The sequence below is a fragment of the Passer domesticus genome, chromosome 8, assembly GCF_036417665.1.
Source record: "Passer domesticus isolate bPasDom1 chromosome 8, bPasDom1.hap1, whole genome shotgun sequence".
Taxonomy (NCBI): domain Eukaryota; kingdom Metazoa; phylum Chordata; class Aves; order Passeriformes; family Passeridae; genus Passer; species Passer domesticus.
Window position 1 is genome coordinate 39,224,117 of NC_087481.1, and position 20,489 is coordinate 39,244,605.

Here is a 20,489-nt window from a genome sequence, read left to right on the forward strand (position 1 = left end):
ATAGTTTGGCTGGGCTCCTGGGCTGCTCCAGGTTGGAATAGTGCCTGGCTCTGACTTGGGAGGTCTTCTGAGGCCAGGCAGTACTGTCTTCCTTCCCCAACCCTCAGCTTGCAGAGCGGCTAAGGTTAAGGTGACTTTGGATGATCTATCAGCCTTGCTCTTTAGCAGCTCTTTGTGTCTTCATGCCCTCTGAGCTGAGGATGCAGAGCCTAATAGTTCCCTAATGACAGGAAGAGGGAGATGAGAGGAAGGTGCTGATAGATATTAGGGGGAAAGTGGGCATCGTAGATAAGTAATAGGAACACTGTCTGCCTGGCACCTTTCTGTCTGCAAGTTGAAATTAAAAGGTTTGGATTTGGCGTTTATTTTTAGATTAAGAAAGAGATATTGCCACAAATTTTCAGCATTCCTGCCTGTTTCCAGTTGCACTATGGTGACCTTGTTGTCATCTCCTAGCAGATGAGTTAGGACAAGGGGGTGGAGGTGGGGCATTTTTTCATCTCTGAGGTGGAAGAAGGAGATCATTACTGCTGCCTACGTGAGAGTTTGGATATTTAGATTAGGCTGAACATGGCAAGAGAGTTGGCAAGCTTTTGTGGCTTGGTGACAATGTTGGATTGTTTTGAACTTGGAAAAAAAAGAGGGAGAAGACAAACACACCATGTTTGCAAACTGGAGGCACCATGGCCTGATGAGGACAGAGACCTGTAAGTTGCTTTGGTTGCAAGCAGAAGAGAGAAGCATTTGAGACCCAAGAGCCTTGTGTGGACTTACAAAAATGTGCATCTATTTTCCTATGCTTCCTCCTTGCTATTCACAGTTTCAGAAAAAAGCTCAAGCAAGCACCACGTGCAGCATTAGCGTGTTGTCTCCTATCAGATATGCTCTTAACTTCTTGAACTTCTTATGGCTGCTTTCATTCCCAAAGGTATTGCAGAGTTAGGCAGGTCTATCCAGGGAGTTAAGGCTTATATAGTCTATTTGGAAATTATTCCACAATTCTGTGGCAACTATTTCTAAGGGAGTAAAGCACTAACCTGCCCTTGTGAGTAAGAAGTGGACATTCAAAAAGCATCCCTGAAGTAAAGAATCTTCCCTAGGAAAATCTGTGTTCTGGCTTAGAAACTGTCAGGAGCCATTCTCTAAGTTATTAGGTGATTTTATAAAAGTATTTAGATATACTCACTGAAGATGAAGGCTACTCTAGCTTTTCCAGCTTTATTTCTGTCCTCTGTAAATCTTTTCCTAGTAAACACATAGCTTTCTCTCTTTTCTCCTTGTTATTCTTTCAGTATTTAATACAGAAGAAAAGTATAACAAGGGCTTAAGCTAGTTATTAAGTTAAATTAAGAATAATGAGTAGCCTGTCACACAAATTAAAAGCCATGGTGGGGGAAGGGATGTAGGTGAGCTTTATCCTTCATGCAGCTCTGCCTTCAGCTTGGTGCCTGATCTCTGGGCACGGTGCCTGCAGTTACCAAACGCCCTCCCTGCCACAGGTACTGAGACAGGCACGCAGGGCTGTGGTGTAACTTGGGAAATTAAAAAATTGAAACTGTGGTTTATGAGGCAGCAAGCAGGGAGCAAGGCTTTTTTTTTTTTTTTCTTTTTCGCCTCGAGGAAAAGTAGGACATGAGTCAATGCTTTGCAGAGGACTGAAGAAGCCTCACCCAGAGCTGCGAGCCCAGCTGAGCACGGGCAGAGCTGTGTCCCTGTGCCCGCTGCCGGCAGGGCAGGGGGATCAGGAGCCGGCTCCGCAGCACCCCGGCCTCGCCGCCGAGGCGGCTCTCCCTGCAGGCCCCGAGGTGTTCGGGGACGCTTCAGCCAGCTTTTCAGGTTCACCCGGCCCCACAGCTCCGCACCAAACTTCTCTGCATGAGGCATGGCAGCCCTGTGATTGCGAGCCGTGCTGGCTTGGGTTTGCAAATGAACGCGTGTTCCAGGTGATGGCTGTGCAGCTCTGCCCAGACCCTGGGCCGGGGGCAGCTCCTGGTGGGGAACAGGGAGGGGGTGAAGCCACTCGCTGGCATGGCTCCTGTTGTGACCCCTCTCTTCAGCCCAGCTGCAGCACTGCTGCGGGGCCTGGCAGTGCTGGCTGCTCCCCTGAAGGACTTTGCAACCAGCTCATAAACTACTGCTGCTCCAGCCCCAGTGCTGGCTTGGGAAGGGTCCCCGCACACCCCTGGCAGCATCTCCATGGGAGAATCCGACTGTGGGCTGCCACAGCCACATCAATCCCTTATCTGGTTTTTCCAGCCTAGTAAGGTGGAGCCACCAAACCGTGTCAACAAAATTTGGCTAATAAAGAGGAGCTGTCTCCCTCTGCAGGTGAGTGTGAAATCGCTCCCTCTGGCAGTGGAAAGACTGGACACGAGGATGATTTTTACTTACCCACCATTTAATGACACTAATCAAAGAGCACTTCCGTGGCAGGAGCCCCTTCCCTTGGCCTGTGCACGGCTCAGCCCAGCCTCTCACCTCTGCCCGTGGGTATCTCCCTCATGGCCCCCATGCACCTCCCTGATGCTCTTGAGAGTGTGGGCAGTGCTTTTCTCTGGTGCTTCCAGGTTACAAATATTTCCCACAGAGGAAGGCAAGGAGTCAAGCCCTGTAAGTCCCCAGAGCCCAACCGTGGCCATTTGCCATTGAGAGCACTGTTGGAGCAAGCTAGTCCCTCTGTCCCTACCAGGGCCACCTTAGGGCTGTGTCATGGTGAACAGAACTGCACAGCAGTCTTGAAGGCACTGCAGTGGAAAGCAGCTTTCTCCCAGGTATTCAGGCGAGGCATGGTCTCAAAAAGCAGAAATGCCCACAGTCCCTCCCAAGCTGTGCTTTTGGAAGGGCTTCCCAAATCCCTGCAAACACCAAGGAGAGATTACACACCAGCCAGGAGCTGGGCACTATACCTTCCAGGACAGCTGAGGGCAGTCATCTACTCCAAACAGCTGACAAATATCTCAGGATACAGGAAGCTCCTCCCTTCTCTCTCGGCCTCTTCCCTCTTTTTCCAGGACTGCTGCTAAGGTGCTTCCCCTCTCCAGCTGAGCTTCTTTACCCACATCAGGACCACCCTACCTGCTGAAATAAAAGATTCTGGGTGGGATGCAGCTGGACCTGGTTATTTTTCAAGTTCTTACACCTACTCTCTGTGGTGTCCATAGTAGGAATGGCTGTGTAGCAATGTTTTTAAGGAAGACTTTTTAATTATTTTTTAGTGAAATATCTGTGCTAGTGCTATAGCAGTGATGTTGTTGACTAACCTAATCCTGTCTCCTTTGAACTCAGTTATAAGAGTTTCTATAAGGTAAGTTGTTCCAAGATCAAACAATGTGCTGATGTAAAACTCAGCTATTTTAGTAAAGAGCTTTGCAGAGTTGAGTTTTCTTCGGTTATTAGCAATCATGGAAAACCAGAGGGATCCTGCTTGAGTGGGAAGAGATAAGTGTGGTTATAGCAATGTGCAGAACCATGTATCTGTAGTTCAAAGGAAGTTGGTTTTGAGAAAGCCAAGATAACCCAAGGAAGGTTGGAAGAGTTATTGAAAGCAGAATGGTAAGGTTCACAAGGGCAATGGCAACCCCACATAGGTAATGTTTGCTTTTAGAAAAGTACATCAATAAACAGAAAAACAATATCCAAAGCATTCTTGAAAACAACACAGATTAGCCTCTGTATCTTGCTGGGGAAAAAAATCAAAAACCACAATATTACACATTCTGCAAATTGTAAACCCTGTGTTATAATGCCAACAGAGTTCAACAGATGCTTTGGATGGAGCTGAGCTTCAGCGCCCTTCCTGCAAAGCTTTGGGTAAGGTCATCTGTCAGTTCAGGCAGTGGTAATGCTGGATTTTGGGCTCTAGGCAAGGAAGTATTAAAGGCTATGCCCTGAATCACCCATGATCTACATGGACTGCCATTAAGAACAGTCTTTTTAAAAGCTAAACTAACTGGAAAGGAAGGTTGAATTGCTAATTTTTATTAAAACTAAACAGGTAAAAAGCTTGGCAAGAATAAAAGACAAAACTGGTAAAAGCTGATCTAAAAAACCCTGCCTGTGTGGATTATGAAGTGGGGAGGAACTGAAGAAACAACTGCAGGCCTTTTGGGCAGCGTGGAGACACCTTTGACAATTGGGTGTTTGGATTACATCCCGTCCACTTTCTGTCAGGACTGCTCAGTAGCAAAAGAAGTGAGCACCTGTACTGTAAGAAGAGGTTGGGTCTGATCAGGGAAGTTGCATTACAGTAAGTTTTGTAACAAATCAGTTGGAAAAATCCCAAATGCCAAAAAAGCTTGAAGATTCTTCTCCTTGCAGGTCATACCTTGCTAACCAAGGAGCCCTCTAACTGTATTAGTTCTGATCTGGGTAAAGGAGTGTGGGTTCTCATTACCAGGGCTTTCCAAAGATTTTCCAAATGGGGTTCTGCAAAAAGAGGCAAGTAACTGGTGGTAGCAATCCAGGCTTTACTGGGGATCAAATTAGTCTCCAGACAGAACCAAGTAGAATGAATGCTGATTAGTTTAGTGTTGTTAAAAGGCAGAAACAAGCACTTTCTGCTGGAATAGCATTTTAGTCCCACTTCTGTAGCCAGAGCATTCTACAAAGCAAAGTGCTAAGTTTTGGTTTTGTGGTCTCAATGTTGTCTGGGATTGGCAAATTTACTTGGACTCTGCAGTCTTGATAGACTTCAACCAGAGGAAAGAGGTGATGTTCTGTGCATGTCTGGTGTTGGTGTAACTTCTGCTAACTATGACAGCAGATGATCCAACTGGGGACTGGAGCACAAGAATGATTAAGTGAAGAGGGGCCAACATAAAGCCATTGACAAAGTCTGGGTGTGAATGACTCTGGGGCAATTTTGCTTATTTTATCAAAGCAGAAGGTGCTTTGTATTTTGAGAATGCAGGGTGGAGAGCTCTTACACACCGTGATCAGTGTAGGCAACAGCTTGCATTGGCAACTTCATCAATGCAATAATGTTGTTATTGTCATGTGGTTTATTTTACTCTGATTTAAGGTACAGGACCAGTTCTTGTTGAGAAATACTGAATGTTTGTACAAAGTCTCTCTCTAAAGAACGCTTCAGAAAACCCAAATAGGTATGTGCATGAATGCTTATGGGTGTTCTTAAACTCTGCCTGAGCTTTGAGACTTCTGTGATAAAGGCATAGTTGATTGGATTGTTCAAAGGACACCTTTGATCTTAATCAGAAGTAATCCAATTGGATTTTTGTACATGCGTTGGTTCTCTGCTAATCTCAGGTTTTCTGGATTCTCTATATGTATCCAACTATTGTTTTCCAAACAAATCTTGAAGACATAACTCTAGGCAAAAACCCAGCTGCCCACTCAAAGTACTTGTTTTAGTCAGTTTCCAAACAGCAGTGGGCCTACTTACAGACTTTAGAGAGCAAAAGGATTCATAAATTATAGGGTTTTGACAAAAGAGCTGCTTAGAGGTGATTTGCATCATGGATGTTTTACATGGCATTTGTAACCCTTAGCTTAGAGTTGATAGCATTCTCATGAAGGGTCATTGAAGATTATGACATCTTTGGGTTAATAGCTCCTGCTGTCACCACCATTTTGTTTACCCCTTAGGATGTTTAACTCTTAGCTCCTTTGTTATTTTTTTATTTGAAGATCTTTCAAAGTGGTTAGAGCAACTAGGTCAGAGAGCAAAAAATAACTTGGCCACTAGTAAGGACTCCAAGTAGTCCCTTCTGAGAGGCCTCATATTCCCATTGCTTTGGGTCTTTTTTCATGCTTGGAAAACACTGTCTTGCATTGCAGAGGGAAGACAGACACATCTAGTGTGTTCCCCAAAAGGCATCTTTAAAAGTATGTATGTATGCATGCATGAAGGGACAATACTTGTCTTGCCTTATGCAAAATTGTTTTCAAATGCCCAAATTTCTTGATCATCACATGCATCCTTGAGAAGGACCGTGCCCAAACACTGTAGAATGAAGGTCTGACACAGATACAAGGGCTGCTGATTATGGCTGTATTTTGCCAGGGTACAAACAAGAGATGCTGTTGCTGAGCTGTGTCTCTTAATCGTCTCTAGTCAAACGTCATGCAGGAAGCTACAAGGAAGGATTGTTTCCTCTCATACTGTGCAGTTGTTAAACCCCAAACTATTTGTACCAGCCTGCTTGGGTGACTCTTGCAAGGCAATGAAACTCATCTGAGGCTGGGGAAGTGGAAGGAAGACACATGGACTGCTTGCAAACAGCAGGGGATCCTCTCTTCACCCTGGGCCCGAGGGCATGTTTCCCCAGGAGAGGACAGCTAACACCTCCAGGGAGTCAAACCTCCTGCCTGCTCTTGCTTTCAGCTCTCTGTTCAGGAGGTGATGCCTCCCTGCGCTTTTGCAGTGTTTGCTCCCCTGTAATGGCCAAAGATCTGAGACCACCTTGGTGGAGACGTTGGTGTCACAGGCTGTGGTGGCTGGTGCCAGAGGGTGCCCTGTGCTGGCAGACCTGTGAGGCATCGAGCCTCATGTGCAGGCATTGCCCAGCACTGGGATGGGGTCTCCCACAGCTTCTCCTGCAGCTCTGATTGCAGGTGTTTATCCCTGTATTCCCTTACACCTCCAAAGGAATGCACCTGTGCCTTGGTGGCTGAGAGAAACGGTTATAGGTAAACTTAACAAAGCAAGGCAGTGAAGGCAAGTCAGTAAATTTGCACAGGTCTTAGTCCTCCCTGAGTCAGTGTCTCCTGCCTACCTCCCAACACTTTGCCTCTGACACTTGCACTGCAACTCTTTCTTCTCCTTGGAACAAGTGATGCCAACTGCCTGGGTTTTACCCAAGCCAGCTATTAATAATCTTCTGCAGACTGGTTGTTATGAAGCCTCAATCTTTGCAAAAATTTGTGTGCTTGAGGCTTTGGTTTTCAAATAGCTATGCTATTTATTGTGCTGCATTACTTGCTCTTGCCCTTTCTAAACAAAAGCTTTTCAGAGCTGCCCACTTACGAAGTGTGAGAAAATGTAAATAATATCTCATTTTGCATCAGCTTGTGTATCCAGGGGTTATCATAGAATGGTTTGGAAGGGACCCATCATACAGTCCCAGCCCCTCTGAAATTAGTAGGTACATCTTTAGTTAAATCAGCTTGCTGAGAGCCCCATTCAGCCTTGAATGTTTTGAGAGACAGGACATCTACCATCTCTCTGGACAATTTGTTCCACAGTTTCACCACTTGTGTGGGCATAAGTTTTGTGTTAGCTGAGTGTAAGCCTCACACCTCAGGGTAACTCCCCCAGCACTTTATGTCAACTTCTTTGCTGCAATATCTGTTAAAACTAGGCTGCTTTCCAAAGTTAGGGAATCAATCAGGAGAGAATGTTTGTTTCCATATCCTTACAATTTCTTCTTACCTATTAAACCTAATTAAAACAAACTGCAATATATGTAAAATCATGCCTTACCTGCCATGCCACTTCTGTTGGTGTCAAAGGAGTTAAAAGATACTTTGATCAAAACCACAAAGATTGTTCCCTGATAGTGTGGTCAGTCTGGTGAAAAAGCTGCCCTGGGAGGTCCCATATATGAAGTCATATTCTCTTCAGTCAGGAGTGTCATATGGAATCAGGTCATTATCCTAAGCTTTGATGAAAGCTTGCGGTGCTTGTGCAAGGAGATTCCTCCATGGCTTTCACTGCTCTGATGTGCAAATCACAAGTAACAATCACAGACAGTACAACAAACTGATTTGGAGGTGGTTATGTGCAATAGCCTTGTCTCCTGGGCAAAAAAACCCTCTCTGTGCTCTGCACTGGTGAGGCAGTGTAACTCAGGCCAGCAAGGCCCAGCTTGGTGAGGCTGACTCTGTGTGCACTCTTGTCCTGCAGAATGTCAGGTGTCTCATATTTAAGGGCAATCTGAACCTGCATATTACACCCAGAACTATTTTTTTTTTTAAATCAGCAGCTCTGCCTCCTTGTTTCGCTGTCCCCGCCTGTGTGGATCTGGCAGGTAGCCGGTGGTAGTACAGTGACAGTCACCTAGCCAAGAGGCACTTGAAGGCTTTGGTGACCACATTGCCTCTGGCCCATGCTGTTATAATGTTTTGCCCCATTCTAGTTATTGTAGCTGCTCTCTTGACTCCTGCTACTATGTTTAAGTCCTACAGACTTCTCTGTGTCATCTTTTTTTGTGCTGCTTGCTATGGAAGTGGTTGATCTGTGAGGCTAGGGAGCTGAAATACTTGCTGTCCTTTATCTTTTGGGTTTGTTAATTTGTAGTATTCTTCAAAAAGAGATTATGCACTCTGTCTTTCTAGAAACCAATTCCTGTGCTTTGGATCATACCAGGATTTGGCATGTTGTTACTCATTTTGAATGGTGCCTGCAGTCTTTCACAAATATCTTCATTCTCTCAAGTCTTGACAGGAGGCAAATGTGGTATCTACTACCCAAGTAGTCTACTTGTTGTTTACTGTTCTGTTACAGGAAATTAAGTTTAAGACTTGGGATTAAAAATGTTATGTTTTTGCAAAAATCAATTTTCTTGTACTCTTAATCACAGGGCAAATAAGATGTAGGTGATGTTCAGTCACCACATCAGAAACTACTTCTCTCTCCACATGTATTGGTGAAAAAGTGAATCTTTACTAGAAAACTAAAATTCTTATTGAAAATAGCAATTTAATCTTTAAATGAGAATTTAATCTATTTGGGTCTACCTCAAATAAGAATTATTTCTGGAATGATGTAGAAGCAGTCTAATGGGACCTAGCTGTCCATAAGGATCCACATGTTATTTCATGGTCCTCACAAAATTGTCCTTTCTCTTTGAGGTCCTACCTAGCCATTTTGGACTCAAAATAAAGGCATGGAGGCTTCTGTTCCATAGGGTCTCTGTCTCCTTCCCACCCAGCTGGAGGACAGAAGAATGAAGTTCTCTTCTCCCACTGAATCAGGACTGCAGCCCTGATGTTCCTGCTCTGTGAAGTCTTGCTGGGGCTCCAATTCCTCACCTGCACTGGCTGAGTTCTGTGCAATTCACTGTGATGTGTGAAAATAAGCTCATCTGTATATTCATGTGTTGCTCTGATGTCTATATTGCATGTCAGCTGCTAAAGCCTTCTGAGTCCAGCAGTGTTTCTGAGCAGTGCCAGTGACCAGGCACTGGGCTTGGCAGCTCTCTCCATGCTAATCCACTCAGATCCAGCAGGGCAGACAGATGTATTGACAGCAGGGAGAAAAGAGGATAACAACGGTGTCACAACTGCATCTGGATTGTGCAGGTGAGCTTTCAGTCTGTGACAAAGCCTGCCTTATTAAGCAAGAAATGTGTGCCAGAGGATGCTACGAGCCTCATCCCTGCTATCTGCTTCTGTTCTTTACATGTGTTCCCATCTGCCAAGGAGACACTTGGGGAGGGTTTCCAGCTGGCTGCTCAGAGCTGCAGTGTCATGAGCTCCTCCGGTAACTGTACATGCCACCACCTAAGGGATGGATGGACAGACCTGCCCTAGGAGAGGCATTGCTCTTGTTCATGTGGCATGAAACAGTTTCAAAATGAAAACTTTACTGAACCTAAAACTAGATTAGGAATAAGAAATTATGTCAATATCAGGATGTTTTCTACTCAGCTCTCCCAACAGGTATTTAAAGGTTTTTTTCTCTTCTTGTATGGTGTCTTATGTAAAGGAGGCCTTGTTTAACAGTTGCTAAAGCATAGGTCAAAAAAGCAGGTATTTTGTACTTGTAGTGCATCAAATAGCTAACGACTGTACTCCATCTAAGAACAGTGAATCCACAGACAATATGCAAAGAAGTCAGCAACAGTGAAACCATTGTCAAGATCATACAGAGGGATAAATTTGTAAGGCTCCCAACATGGCTTTGCTGCTGAATAATAAGAATGAACATTGACTGGTATGCATTAGAAGTGCAAAAAGTTTGTGTTACTGTGCTGCCTCTTCTCTGCTCTTACCCTTGGCTTTATTGGTGGTTGCACCTGTTCTTGTGGTGTGCAGAAGCCCTTGCAACAGATGAAAGTTTGCTCCAGCATGTACCTGAATATTCTGCCCGATGATGCTACTGCCCAAAGTAGGTGATAAAAGATGAAAGACTCAAGTGACCCAAGAATGCAGATCACACAATCCCTGACTGCAGTCCTTTGGAAGGGGAAGGACATCCTTGGTGCTGGAAACGCTAAGGTGAGAGCTGTGCAAGGCACAGTGGGAGCTCATGCTATGTACAGGGTGTTTTCCCAGTGTGGGGTATGGTAAAACCACTGCTGCTGACATGTGTAAGCTGAACCTTTCACAGATACATGCAAGTGCTCTGCAAAATGGAGAGTGTAAGTCAGGGGTGGTGCAAAAATCACCACGGGATTTTAATTCCTACATGTCAAATTCTTTCCTGATTTTCTCACACTACTACATTGTCAAATACAGAAAAAAATTGTAGATGCCCAATTCCTAGAAGAGTTCAAGGCCTGGCTGGATAAGGCTTTGGGCAGCTTGGTGTAGTGAAAGATGTTCCTCCCTATGACAAAGGGATTTGAATTAGGTGATCTTTAAGGTCCCTTTCCAACCAAAGCATTCTACAATCCTATGAAATGTCTCACCTAGGCAAATGTCCTCCTGTTTGAAGAGGCAGCAGTTAAGCAGATGACTTGTGCACAGGCGCAGTGATGCCTGCATGAAGCAAACCCCTTCCTAGTCTGTGAGCTTTGCAGGGTGCAGGTGTTGCACCTGTGTAAAGACATGGCACTTGGGAGAGACACCAGGAAAAGTGACCAGAGGGTGCAATGAGGCATGCTGCATTGAGGGGATTTTGACTGTGCTGGAGCCATTTTCAGCTGCAGGAACTCCAGTAGGAGATTATCCAGAACCCATCTAGTCTCCAGCAGCGGCCAGATGCTTCAGTCTATGGTGAAGAAGGCACAACAGCTAACTGCAGTCAGGGTAATGGAATTTCTACCTGCTGCTGGTGACAGTGTTGGAATCACCTTGCCCATCTGCTGAGGGATGAGCTGGGCTGGATGGGGAACGGGAGGACCTCCCGGTCAGCCTGGCTGGGTGACCAGAGCCTCCCCGCTCCTTACCCAGCACAAGGAGTGGGAGGCTCCGGTTCCCCGTCGGACCGGGCGGCTCCCGGTCCCGCCTCCCGCCGCGGTGCGAGGTTGGGGCGGAGCGCATTCCCTGGACTATATCCACCGTGAAGCGTGCGGGAGTCGCTCGTTTCGCGTCGCTCCCGGGGATGCTGAATATGGAAGCGAACATTGACCCGTCGGAGCTGCAGCCGCTGGGGGAGTATGACTTCGAGAAGAACTTTAATCACGGGGCAGCCAGGAAATGGATGGAGGAGAATTGGTGAGAAGAGGGAGAGGACAGCAGGTTGTTGACCTGGTGCATTCCAGAGCTTAGGTAGCCCTATCGGGTCCTGCTGCTTTTAGCAGAGCAAGTGTGAGGATCTTCAGTTCCGAGGAGAAGACTGGGGGTCTCTAGTTGCATACCTGAGGCTGTGGAGGATGGGGTGCAGCAGTACATGTGCAGAGCAAACAGTGGTGTAGGTGGGGCTGCAGCTTGTAGGGAGATGGTGATGTGGCAGGAGGGCAAAGAGCATCCACGGACGGCCACTGGAGCCCTTGCACTGCCAAATAGGGTACTCAGCCCTGCCACGCTGCACTAATGCCTTGGAATGTGTGGGATAAAACACAGGGCACTTGAGGTTCCAGCTGACATGAAACTGGCCTTTTTAGACATCCTGTGCTTGTAGAGTCTCACTTGTAAAGGGATAAGATGATGCATTGATGTGTTTGCTTTGGATCCTGCTCACAGGCTACCAGAGCCTGCCTCATCCCACCAAGGTCTTGTGGAAATCTCCATGATTAGCAGTTCACTTTCTTTTGTGCAGTCCCCAGGGTTCTTGCTTACTCAGTGTCAGGGCAGGCTTTCTTGTGACCAAACCCAACTTTAACATGAGAATGGGAGATCTTTTGTTTCTTGCTGAGAGTACTTTGCTGGGGTTACAGAACTCTGGGTAAAAATAGGTCAATTTGGGTCTTTTCCTGACTGTTCCCTCTTCTCTACTTGCAGGCAAAAGTCTTTAATTTTTTCTGTTATTTATGTGATCGTGATATTTGGAATCCAGCATTTCATGAAGGAACGGAGGCCCTTCAAACTGCGGGGACCACTGGTCCTCTGGTCCTTCAGCCTGGCTTTGTTCAGGTAAGAGCCTTTGTTAAATCTGGAGACAGCTGTAGACCCTTCCTCAGAACTGGACTGATGCAAAGTTCTGGTTATCCACTGCATCACTAGGGAAATACATTAAATTTTTCCTCTTGAAGGCCCTTTCCAACTAGGGGAGTGACCTGCTTATACAACTCATTTATTTCTCACCAGAAATACTTCAGCAAGAATGAGATGCAAAAGGATCTCTGGGGAGAGTGCTTGAAAATCATTTGTGGGTAGATTTGAACGTGAAGCCTGCAAGAGCAGACATCTTCCCTCATTCAAAGGGTGCCTGCCAACTGAAAGTTTGATTTGAGGTCTATTTATCTTTAAAATTTAGATTTCGTTCTCTTCCCCTACCCACCCCCCGGCTCCCCCATTTCTTTAATCCTGTTGTGTAGGAAGTGGGGAAAATTCTGCTGCACTCACAGAAGCACAAAAAATTAAACTAAAATGTGCTTTCAAACTGTCCAGTCTTATTGAATAGTTTCCTGCAGTGGCCATGAAAATGTTTCAGCACATGCTCTGTATTTAAACTAGCATGTGTCAATTTTAGAAAATTCCCCTCATCTCCACAACTTTTTCTGTCTGTTTAGTGGGACAGAGAAAAACTAGACTACTGCCTCTGTAACTCAAATTGGCTTTGACAAGGTCAAAGGGACACTGGTTGTCCTTGTCAGGGCAGAGTATGGCAGTGGTCTGTAAAATCACAAGTTGTGGGAGACGGGAGGTCAGGGGATAGCTGTTTATGGTCTGTTCAAAGACAAACTTGTGCTAATGAAACAGGTTGATAACAAAGAAAAAGTGGTATTTCTTCTCATAAGCTGTAGGATTTGCCTGCCACAGTAGGTTATAAGTGCTCCCTCTCCCCTGGGCCCATGTCAAAAGGCAGGACATCAGGAAAGTGCTCCATTCCTCATCAGGTGGGGCAGCTTTTGCTCAAGTGCCTCTTCAAGCAGTGGAAGCAGGGCGTGCTTCCCTGAGGGGAGCACTCTTTGATGCTGCTTTGTCTTGCAGGAATAGATTTTAAATCCTGGCTAAAACTTGTTAGGAAGTCTAAGAAGGCAAAGGTCTGTTTAAATGTCTCTGAGATTGCCCTGAGCATCAAGATGGAGTCAACTAAATATCCATGGGTGCAGAGCTGTCAGAGGCTATGTTGAGGCCCTGGGCACAGTGTTCAGCTCTCCTCTGCTCTTTCTTGCAGTCTCATTGGAGCCTATCGGGTCTGGAAGCAGATGGCCTTCCTCCTCCTTACCAAGGGATTTAAGCAATCAGTGTGTAGTCAATCTTTTTATGTCCACCCTGTTACCAAGCTTTGGATATATCTATTTGCACTGAGCAAACTCATTGAAATGGGTGAGTCTGAAACTTCTCCTTATCCTGTGTGTTTATAATTGCTTTGCTTTTACAAGCAGATTTTTCTTTTAGAGGTCTCTGTCCAAGTGTTACTTGGAGAAAAGGGTTGCTTAGCCTTGCATGTGTCACTCGTTTTCTTGCTACCTATTGCTCAACTCAGATGATATGCTGGCTCTCCACGGGGTTGCAGCCTGATATTACTGTTTGAGTTTGATCCCCAGGCTGGACTAGGCAATTCTGCACTGGAACAACTGTGGTGAGGGGGCAGCAGGCAGGCAGGGAGAGCTGGGCTTTCCACACAGCTTTCATGAAAAGAAGTAAAGAGGAGTCAGTTGGAAATGCAGTGCAGGGAGATCTAGGAAAGCAAGCCTGGGGCAAGAGGCTCCTATACTCCAAACATGCCAGAAGATAGGGTGCCTAAATGGTGCTCTTCAATACAGATGATTTCAGTGGGAACCTAGGCTTTGGTGGGATCAAACCACGTAATGGCTTCAGCATTGAAGCTTGCTTGGTCTGTTTCATGTGAAAACCTGTGCAAGGGCTGTGCTTTCACCTGACTAATGATATACCTCTTCCCCAACCCCAGGTGACACTCTGTTCATTGTTCTCCGGAAAAAGAAGCTCATCTTCCTCCACTGGTACCACCACATTGCCACAACAATTTTATCCTGGTATGGCTATAAGATTATGGCAGCTGGGGCAGGGTGGAACACAGCCTTAAACCTCAGTATCCACTTTGTGATGTACTTGTACTACGCTGTGGCAGCCATGGGCATCCGGGTACCCCACTCCATCACCAGGCTAATCACCACTTCACAGATTGTGCAGATTACAGGATTTGTAATAATGAACATCTTTATCTTCTTCTGGAAGGACGATAAGCTCTGCCACATTTCCTGGCCACTGTTTCTCCTTTCATCGAGCTTGTATACCACTTTATTGGCCCTCTTCCTCAACTTCTTTGTGAAAACTTACCTGAGTCGCATCCAGAAATCAAAGTGGAATTAAAACCAAGGGATGGAAGAAGAGATTGGGATGGAAGTGGGGAGAGAGGGAGAGGAAAAAGGGAAACTTTTTGCTTCTGTCTGGAGCCTAAGTGGCTGATGGGATGGGTGTGATGGGGTTTAGGAAGAGATCACTGTGGGTAACAGCCTTCAGAGTGACTTGCACATTGGCCTTTGGTGTATCTGCCTTGCAGTGGGTGGCATGCCAGAGTGAGGTGCAGGTTGTGGCAGGCTGGTAACAGGAGAAAGGGGAAGAGGCTGGGGTCTGAAAACCTCAGGGCTGTGGTTCTGCTTTTACTTCTTTGCATCACTTGGGTTTGCTTTGTGCCTCACTTCCTTCCTGGGGACTGATAGAATCCTGCATGCACCAAAACTCTCCTTGGAAAAAAGGTAGGGAAACTCCTCTCACAGCAGTGAGGACAGCAGTACTGTCCTCTCCATGGTCTCCAGTTTTGGGGAAGAACAGAGCTCAAACCTGTTCTTCCCCAAAGCTGCTACTCTGCAGGGAAGCCCTAATAGATTGCTGGTGGGAACAGCACTGAAATGGAAAACTCCTGCTCTTTTTTTAAGGTTTTGTAGGGAAGGGATCTCTCTTGGGCTCTCTCTTCTCCTCTGTGATGCAAGGAACTGAATCCCATGAACTTTAATGGCTGTTACCTGTGGTGTGCTTCTTGTACAATATTAACCCACCTATTTAATTTGACTAGCTACTGCCTCAAACCCTAAAAGATGAGCAGGGTCCAGCTCTGTCCTGCAGTGTGTCAGGCATTGCCAATGGTTCCAGTCCATGGCCAATCTCATGGGCTGGGGACAGAAGGGTCCCAGAGTCAACCCTGTCATCTGCCACTGGGTGATGTGTTAAACAACTAATAAATACTGTCATGTATGGATTGATTGATTTCTTTGATGCCTTTTTCATACCTGATCTCTGTACAGAACTGTGAGAGGAATGCTGCCTTCTCTACCTTGATACTGTGTCTTCCTGAGGGTTAGTGATGTGTCCAGCAGGCTGTCCCTCTGTGCTTCCCCCTTCTGCAGTCATCAGCTGGTCATGCTGCCTGACCGCCTTTGCTCACCACCAGGGAGCTAGAAGTGAGAGAGAGATGATTAAAAAAATCAGACTGTTGTTTTACCATCTGAAATGAGCATGTCACTGTGCTTCATGAAGCCAAGATGTGCCTCAGAGCCTGAGTTTGAGGGTCTGAGCCTCTGGGTGGGTGTTGGCTCCTACCTGGTGAATGAGTTTTGGCCTTTCGAAGCAGTGGACTGGAAAGTTGCCACATGGCAGTGGGCTGCACTTCCAATGGTGGGAAATGTCAGGGAAGGCTGGACAAGGCTGTTGCCAAGGGCTCCTGCTCTGGACTTTGCAACATGTTGGAAAGTGGCATAACAGCACCTTCCCCAGCTGTGGGAAAGGCAGGAGCAGTCAGCTGAAGGGTTGGGGAATAGGAATAAACTGGTTTCCACATTAAGGTCTCTTTAGAGAGGGCATGGTGAACATATGGGAGTAATGGGGTGGTCTCTCTCCTGCATAGTGCTGCTTGGGGCACAGCTGTGGTCCTGGTGAAGCAGCTGCCAGCTCTCCTAACTTCTACAGGTGCCCCAGGCATGCTCCCTCAGCTGTGTCCAGCATCTGTGCCAACACACAGAAACACAGAATCATCAGGGCTGGAAGAGACCTCTGAGATCAAGTCCAAACATCCACCCAGCACTACCACTGTGACCCCTCAACCACTAAATCACATCACAGCAGCACCAGATTCTGATGCCTCTTAAACACCTCTGGGAACCACATTCCTGGGCAACCTGTTCCAACGCCTGACCACGTTAACAGTGAAAACCCGTCTGATATCTAATCTGAGTCTCCCCTGTCTCAGCTCTAGGACATTTCCTCTTGTCCTTTCTGTAGGCAGAGCAAAAGAGACCAGTCCCCAGTCTTCCCTTCAGGCAGTTGTAGAGAGCGATGAGGTCCCCCTGAGCCGGGAGTAGATGGAGCTCCAGGTTGCGAGAGCCGGTGAAGCCGGGCTGGGGAGCGGGCGGGAGCGAGGGGGGCGGTTTTACCCCGGGCCTCTCTCGGTGTCACGGCGGTGGGGAGCTCTCCCCGGGGCTCTCTCGGTGTCACGGCCGTGGGGAGCTCTCCCCGGGGCTCTCTCGGTGTCACGGCCGTGGGGAGCTCTCCCCGGGGCTCTCTCGGTGTCACGGCGGTGGGGAGCTCTCCCCGGGGCTCTCTCGGTGTCACGGCCGTGGGGAGCTCTCCCCGGGGCTCTCTCGGTGTCACGGCTGTGCGGAGCTCTCCCCGGGGCTCTCTCGGTGTCACGGCCGTGGGGAGCTCTCCCCGGGGCTCTCTCGGTGTCACGGCGGTGGGGAGCTCTCCCCGGGGCTCTCTCGGTGTCACGGCCGTGGGGAGCTCTCCCCGGGGCTCTCTCGGTGTCTCGGCCGGAGCGCGGCACGCCCTGCAGCCCGCCGCTAGGCGGCGGCGCCGCCCGCGCTGAGGGCGCTGCCCGCTCTGAGGGCCGGGTCCTGCCGGGCCGGGTCGTGTCGGGCCGGGCCCGCACCGCGACGGCAGCGGGCCTTGAACGGGACTGGGACCGATGTTAGAGCCGCCCTCACGGCTGTAGACCTGTCTGAGCCCAGCTTTCGCACGTACAGCAGCGGCCCGGAGGTCGCGCCCACCCCGAGCTTCGGGGCTCTATTGGCAGCACGCAGCGAGCAAGAGGAGCGGGAGCGTCCTGCGCTGTGCGTGCGGGACACGGAGCGGGGACGGCGTTGCGCTGCTCTGCGCTGAGGGAAGAGCCGAGGGCGGTGCTGAGGGCACCCAGCGTCGGGGTGCTCTGCGTGAGCCTTCAGACACAGCTGCGGGGCAGTGCGGAGCACAGGCCGTGCGGGTGATGGGGGCTAAAGTCTGGCCTAGAGAGAGAAGAGTGAAAGGAAGACAGTATTTAGACAAACGGGAGTTTTTCAGACCCTCTCGGTGTGGTGAACCTAGCACAAAGCTATCCCAGAATTAGTCACTGTAATCTATGAGAATTCCCACAGAATTTCCCCCTCTTCAAAATGGGGACTGGGGCCAAAAGCCAGGAACTGCTCACAGTTAAATCCTCCCACAAAAAAAAAAAAAAAAAAAAAAAAAAAAAAAAAAAAAAAAAAAACCCACAGAAAACCCACCAAAAAAAAAACACCAAAAAACACTGAAACCCACAAAAAACCAACCAAACAAAACCCCACAACAACAACAAAAAACCACAAAACCAAGCCAAACCAAAACCCCCAAACAAACAAACCAAAACAAAAACAAAAAAACCCAAACAAACAAATAAAAAAATAATTTCACTGTGTATAAACAGTGGAGATGAGCAGGAGCTATGTGGACACATCAAGAACAGAATCTGGTCAAAATAATTCAATTTTCCTCTCTCATAGGGTAAGGGAATGGTGATGGAGAGCTTTGGCTGCCAGTCAAGTGGCTTTTAAGGATGATCTAGATGGGATTTGGGTAGGTACAAAACCCACTAGGTAATTATACGCAGACAGTTATCCACAGTTCACTGTTGAGAAGGAAAGGGTCTGTTGAGTGAAATTCAGGGACATCTGTTGTGGGTCTGGTTTTGCTCAGCACTTCCTTTAATGATCTGGGTGTTGGAGGAGAATGTGCACTTGCTAAATCTGCAGATTGGGAAGTATCCAACAACAAAGTTATTTGCCTAGCAGGTCTCCAGAATAAATGGAATCCTGCTAAAAATCTTGTGCTTGGGGTGGCAGTATCAACAAGAAACACCTGGGGAGGTTCTGGGGGCTTGTGAGAGAGAAATCCTGGGCAAAGACTGTAGAGCACCTGCTGTGTTTGTGCTGGACCAGAGAGCATCATGTCTGAGTCCTGGCCCCGTGGGGAAGAAGCTGAATGTGAGAAGCTGAACTGGCTTAGCTGAACCAGGAAGGCAGGTGGCATTTGTCAGACAGGAGACATCTCCCAGAGTGCTCTGCCGCCAACTTGCTCAGTTAGTTACTTGCTGTTGGCCAGCAAAGCTTTTATGGTTTCCCCCATGGTTGTGTCAGCTGTTAGGTACCATTGTACAAAGTGCTCTCAGCTCAGAGCTGGTGTGTGGTTTGCCATCTGGTTTGGATCCTACATGGTGCAATACCTCTGACTGCAGAAACAGACCCCACCATCTTCTCCATACAGCATGGGAAAGAAAAACTCGAGGCAACTAGCCAGGCTGCAGAGCCACTGGCCACATGTACCAGTTACCTTGTGTGCTACTGAGTCTGTCCTGCTGTGGTCTGGAGTAATGTTAATTTCAATGACTGCATCAAAAACCTCAGCCGAAAAATCAGGACCCAAACTAGGATTTGACTTTTCCCCACTGGCTCCCAGAGAAGATAATGAGAACCATGTGCTAGAGCTGGCCTTCTGTTTGGCATAGTTGGACATATCTTTAATCCACTGAATCTTGTAACAGTCAGCAGCCAAGTCTTGTGCTGTGTCCCCCAGCCAAACATCATCTTCTCTGTGGAACAAGTAGAGGACCTCCACAATCATCAGAGCAGCACAGAGAACCAGCAAGCACAGGGTGGAGGTGCAGTGTATGTGGAAAAGGAGGAGGGGAAAGACCGAGTGTGTAAAGAGATCAGCTCTTCATCAAGGCAATAGGAGAGGATTGTGGCACCACCTGTCTTGGGTTACCAGGGAGAAAAGATGGACTCTGCTATGAGCTGGGCTCAGTGGAGGACAGGGTATTACAGAGAAGCCCAGCCCTTCTTTCTTCCCATAGATGGAAGAGTCGTGTTGGAGAGGGGAGTTAAGAACAGCAGCACCAAGATGAGGTGTGTATGAATCTACATCAACAGCATTTGTGCCCAGCAGCAAGGTAGGATCCAGGTTAAAATGAAACCTATGGTCTGGGATGTACTGTGTTTATGGTTTATATGTTTACACTTGATCTTTGAACCCTTTCCACTGGCAGGTGTTTCAGTGCAGGATATCTTGGCTCCCAGATTTTGGATTAGCTCAGAGCAAAGAATAATCTGTTACAGTGAGGGTAGAGCTGACACTTGTGACTGCTTTCAGCATTTGCTCACAAATACCTTCAGAAACAACTGAACTGTGGAAGAGGCTTTGGCAGAAACTGAGCAGTTTATGTGCTTGGTTTGTGAGAGACCTCTTACAGTGTCCTAGTGAGGATCCATTCTTAGCAAAGAATTTGCTTTCTCTCTGCATGCTGACAACATTGCATAGCATGGGTTATGTCAGATTTGCCTGTCCTGTTCTTCCTGGTATGACAGTTTGTTGTAAAGATATTTTAGGGCTGCTTTTTTCTATCTAAAGAGGAAAGTAAAGTATTGGAGTTGTGTTTTCCCTTGGAGCTTGTGCTTGATGAAGGGAAAGGTGATTGCATTGGATAGAGATGCCCTGGTCCCCTGCTGTATGTGGAGCTTCCTTGGGCCCTCAGAGGGATCTGCTGCCTCCCTCTGCACTGGCTGAAGCAGCAGCTTTTCCAGGTGCCTGTATAGCTTAAGAGGGCCATCTCTGTTCTGCAGCTTTCCCAACAGAGGCTGAGCAGGACAGGCTGCTGCACCTGCCACCTGCCCTGAGGACCACTGTTCAGAGCCAGAGCCCCTGCCCTGAGCTGTGGGAGCCCAAAGGCTCTGGCCCCATCCAGCACAGTGGGGAAGCAAGAGCCAGAAGAGGCCCAACCTTCCTGCTGCACTGGGTGCGTGCAGACAGGGAACATGGAGGGGGCTTCCTTTCCTCTTCCTACTGTGTGTGTGTGGGCTTTTGTTGTTCTGAGAAGACAGGTATTTGACACGTAAGTAAGGAACATGAACTACTCTTCCAAACTTCAGCCCCTTCCAGCTCGGAGTGCTTCATGCTGGTGCTTCTAAGGATGCTCACTTTTACCTGGGCTGCTGGCACTTGATTTCAGAATCTTT

The 20,489-nt window shown here is 47.6% G+C and overlaps 1 protein-coding gene and 2 long non-coding RNA genes across 7 annotated transcripts in view; 2 read left to right on the plus strand and 1 right to left on the minus strand.

Moving 5' to 3' along the window:
• Positions 1 to 3,008: 3,008 nt before the first annotated feature.
• Positions 3,009 to 14,611, plus strand: ELOVL3 (ELOVL fatty acid elongase 3). 5 transcript variants are annotated; one of them, XM_064430611.1, is made up of 5 exons: positions 3,009 to 3,304; positions 5,021 to 5,102; positions 12,067 to 12,198; positions 13,406 to 13,557; positions 14,144 to 14,611. In XM_064430611.1, the coding sequence occupies exons 2-5, from the start codon at positions 5,053 to 5,055 to the stop codon at positions 14,563 to 14,565; spliced, it is 756 nt and encodes a 251-aa protein (XP_064286681.1). In that variant the 5' UTR covers positions 3,009 to 3,304; positions 5,021 to 5,052; the 3' UTR covers positions 14,566 to 14,611. The 5 variants fall into 5 exon arrangements, with proteins under 5 accessions (XP_064286681.1, XP_064286679.1, XP_064286680.1 ...); XM_064430609.1 differs by lacking the exon at positions 5,021 to 5,102 and adding an exon at positions 9,088 to 9,261; XM_064430610.1 differs by lacking the exon at positions 5,021 to 5,102 and having other exon boundaries at positions 3,010 to 3,304.
• Positions 14,612 to 15,443: 832 nt separating this feature from the next.
• On the minus strand, positions 15,444 to 16,552 carry LOC135306505 (uncharacterized). The gene is made up of 2 exons (XR_010367307.1): positions 15,793 to 16,552; positions 15,444 to 15,647 (listed from the first exon to the last, which is right to left on the minus strand). It is a non-coding gene; the product is annotated as an uncharacterized LOC135306505 (long non-coding RNA).
• A 1,120-nt stretch (positions 16,553 to 17,672) lies between these two features.
• LOC135306518 (uncharacterized) overlaps positions 17,673 to 20,489 on the plus strand; it is a 28,698-nt gene continuing 25,881 nt past the window's right edge. Inside the window, exon 1 of the long non-coding RNA XR_010367323.1 lies at positions 17,673 to 19,426. This is a non-coding gene — a long non-coding RNA (uncharacterized LOC135306518). The remainder of the gene's footprint in view (positions 19,427 to 20,489) is intronic.

Excerpts from the sequence above, each read along its gene's own strand:
- ELOVL3 (XM_064430608.1), top strand. The coding sequence starts at position 11,228 with ATGCTGAATATGGAAGCGAACATTGACCCGTCGGAGCTGCAGCCGCTG. Across the intron at positions 11,341-12,066 it reads AAATGGATGGAGGAGAATTG|GCAAAAGTCTTTAATTTTTT; the intron begins GTGAGAAGAGGG and ends CTCTACTTGCAG. Across the intron at positions 13,558-14,143 it reads GAGCAAACTCATTGAAATGG|GTGACACTCTGTTCATTGTT; the intron begins GTGAGTCTGAAA and ends CCCCAACCCCAG.